Source organism: Lupinus angustifolius, chromosome LG19, assembly GCF_001865875.1.
Source record: "Lupinus angustifolius cultivar Tanjil chromosome LG19, LupAngTanjil_v1.0, whole genome shotgun sequence".
Taxonomy (NCBI): Eukaryota; Viridiplantae; Streptophyta; class Magnoliopsida; order Fabales; family Fabaceae; genus Lupinus; species Lupinus angustifolius.
In genome coordinates this window covers 7,485,977-7,488,476 of record NC_032027.1, presented here as the reverse complement: position 1 = coordinate 7,488,476, position 2,500 = coordinate 7,485,977, and the positions used below count along the sequence as shown (strand labels likewise).

The 2,500-nt window shown below is 51.4% G+C and overlaps 2 protein-coding genes across 2 annotated transcripts in view; one reads left to right on the top strand and one right to left on the bottom strand.

Moving 5' to 3' along the window:
- The window catches only part of LOC109333930, a 2,125-nt gene extending 1,445 nt beyond the window's left edge, over positions 1–680 (bottom strand). The window contains exon 1 of the mRNA XM_019569511.1: positions 232–680. Within this exon, the coding sequence (XP_019425056.1) occupies positions 232–655 (424 nt within the window). The 5' untranslated portion in view covers positions 656–680. The remainder of the gene's footprint in view (positions 1–231) is intronic.
- The window catches only part of LOC109333925, a 13,497-nt gene that overhangs the window by 6,156 nt on the left and 4,841 nt on the right, over positions 1–2,500 (top strand). The gene's annotated exons all lie outside the window — the stretch shown is intronic.

The following is a 2,500-nucleotide window of genomic DNA, read 5'->3' as shown; positions in this document are numbered from 1 at the left end:
ACTTGAGACTTTGCAGGCAACCATGGCAAAACAATTCCGGGTTCCCCTCCAAATATGGAGGCATTTCATGAAGGGGTCGGCGTCTTGTGATGCACTCACCGAATAAGGGACTATGTGTCCATCGTGGATTTTCGTTGCACCAATTCGACCAACCGCACACACGAGTTGCTAACCCTCGTTGGGTGTACGAACTAGACCTCAAAAGGATGGAGGCCCCGCAACACTTGAAGCCTCGGCACGTCCGACCGATGCCCGCAACTACCCAACTCGGCACCGTGTGACGAAGCCGGCACCTCGACAAGAGGGACTCACGCATCAAGAAATCCGAGTTGGTCCGCGAGGAACTGTCGAAGCCCTTGATGCATCCCCGACAAGTCCTACGTGCCCGGACGACACCAAGCCAAAGCACCAGCCTGCACCCGGCCGCGTGCGACCGGGATTCGGCATGGAAGACGGCTCGGTCGAATTGCCCACAACGCCATGGAAAAACGCACCAGCATGCCTGGGACAGCTTGCTGGGGACACCTGGCCGCGCGTGACCGGGATTCGGCATGGAAGACGACGCGGTCGAATTGCCCACAACGCCATGGAAAAACGCACCAGCATGCCTGGGACAGCTTGCTATGGCACTGGGGGGAGCCCCATGGCATGCCATCCTGACCCACCAAGGTGCATGGGCGGGCAGGCAACTTCCCCCCTATAGTAGGCTAATATGCAAAAACCCACTCTGCACCACTAGACATCCTTTTCTCTTGGGAGACATACTGGGTTTATTTAGGCTAGAGGTCGAATTTTGCCCTGATTTTTTCACACGTGCTTATAAAAATGGGAGCTGGTGGTCCACGAAGTTTCATGATTTTTATCCAAGCCGATAATTTTTCGTAATTTTTCTAAGCAGCGAGCATTACATAATTCCCGAAAATTAGAAAATGAGTATGTACCATGTTTTTTGAGCTGTTCTTTTGCAGGAATGCTTGGAATATCATTCCTAAACATTTCCCAAAGTTACGCCCACGTAACATCGAGGCATCTACCTCAAACGATTTTCCACCAAAGTGCGGCACACGCCGTGGTGCCATGACGGGCAACATCGCCTAGGAGTTGAATTCCGACTTGAGACTTTGCAGGCAACCATGGCAAAACAATTCCGGGTTCCCCTCCAAATATGGAGGCATTTCATGAAGGGGCCGGCGTCTTACGATGCTTTCACCGGAATAGGGAATGCGAGATGAGCAAGAATCCCACGCGAGGCACGGGTCATGGCATGGGTCACTTTCACCGAGCACTCGGACCATGTGCCATGGCATGGGTCACCTTCACCTAGCACTCGGAACTTGTGCCACGGAATGGGTCACTTTCACCTAGCACTCGGGACGTGTGCCACGGAACGGGTCACTTTCACCTAGCACTCGGAAAGTGTGTAATGGCCTCAATTTCACCTAGTAGCACTCGGACACATGTGTCATGGCCTCTCTTTCACCTTGCACTCGGGATCACGCACGAGGAACCACACCATGCACAAAGCACCCCAACCACCGGACACCATGAACCACACACAAGGCACCATGGGGCATGGCCAGAGGCGATGCCGCACTCCACATTGTAAGTGACTTTGTCTCTACCGTGTGCTTGCGGAACGCGGACTTTGCACCTACTCGCCCGTACGAGGTGCGGGTTCGTAACCCCCGTAGGGTGTACGACCTAGCTCGGAAGAAGGTTTGAGATGGGAGGGACGAATCGAAGCGACAAGGGCTGAATCTCAGTGGATCGTGGCAGCAAGGCCACTCTGCCACTTACAATACCCCGTCGCGTATTTAAGTCGTCTGCAAAGGATTCTACCCGCCGCCCAGTGGGGAATAGCGCTTCAAGGCGTCCCGCGAGGCTCGTCCACCCCGCGGGGGTCACCAACGGCACGTGCCTCTGGGGGGCCGAGGCCCCCTACTGCTGGTCGGCAAACGGGCGACGGGCACACGCATCGCTTCTAGCCCGGATTCTGACTTAGAGGCGTTCAGTCATAATCCAACGCACGGTAGCTTCGCGCCACTGGCTTTTCAACCAAGCGCGATGACCAATTGTGCGAATCAACGTCGTTATCATAAAAGTACTAACAAGTGCTCTGATACCACTTGTTAGTACTTTAGCACTTGTTAGCACTTGTTAGCATTTTGTTAGGCAATTTTCATTTTAAAGCATGTTTCAATCATTCAAATATAATGCATAATTAAGACATGTTCAAGATTCATGCAAAAAACACATTCTATTTGACATAATTAACAAGGTTCAATATATTTACCTTGCTTACCTTTTGGAGATAGGTCAAGATTACCACTTGTTAGGTGATACTAGATGAAAAGTTTGATGATATGATGTTTGAATGGTTTATTTGACATTCAAAGTGCGTTGCTCCCCCTTTCATTGTTCTTCCCTTTATCTTCTCCCCCTCAATTATTTAGAGAAGTATTCTTGGTAGGTAGCATAGTACGGAAGCTCATTCAACAAC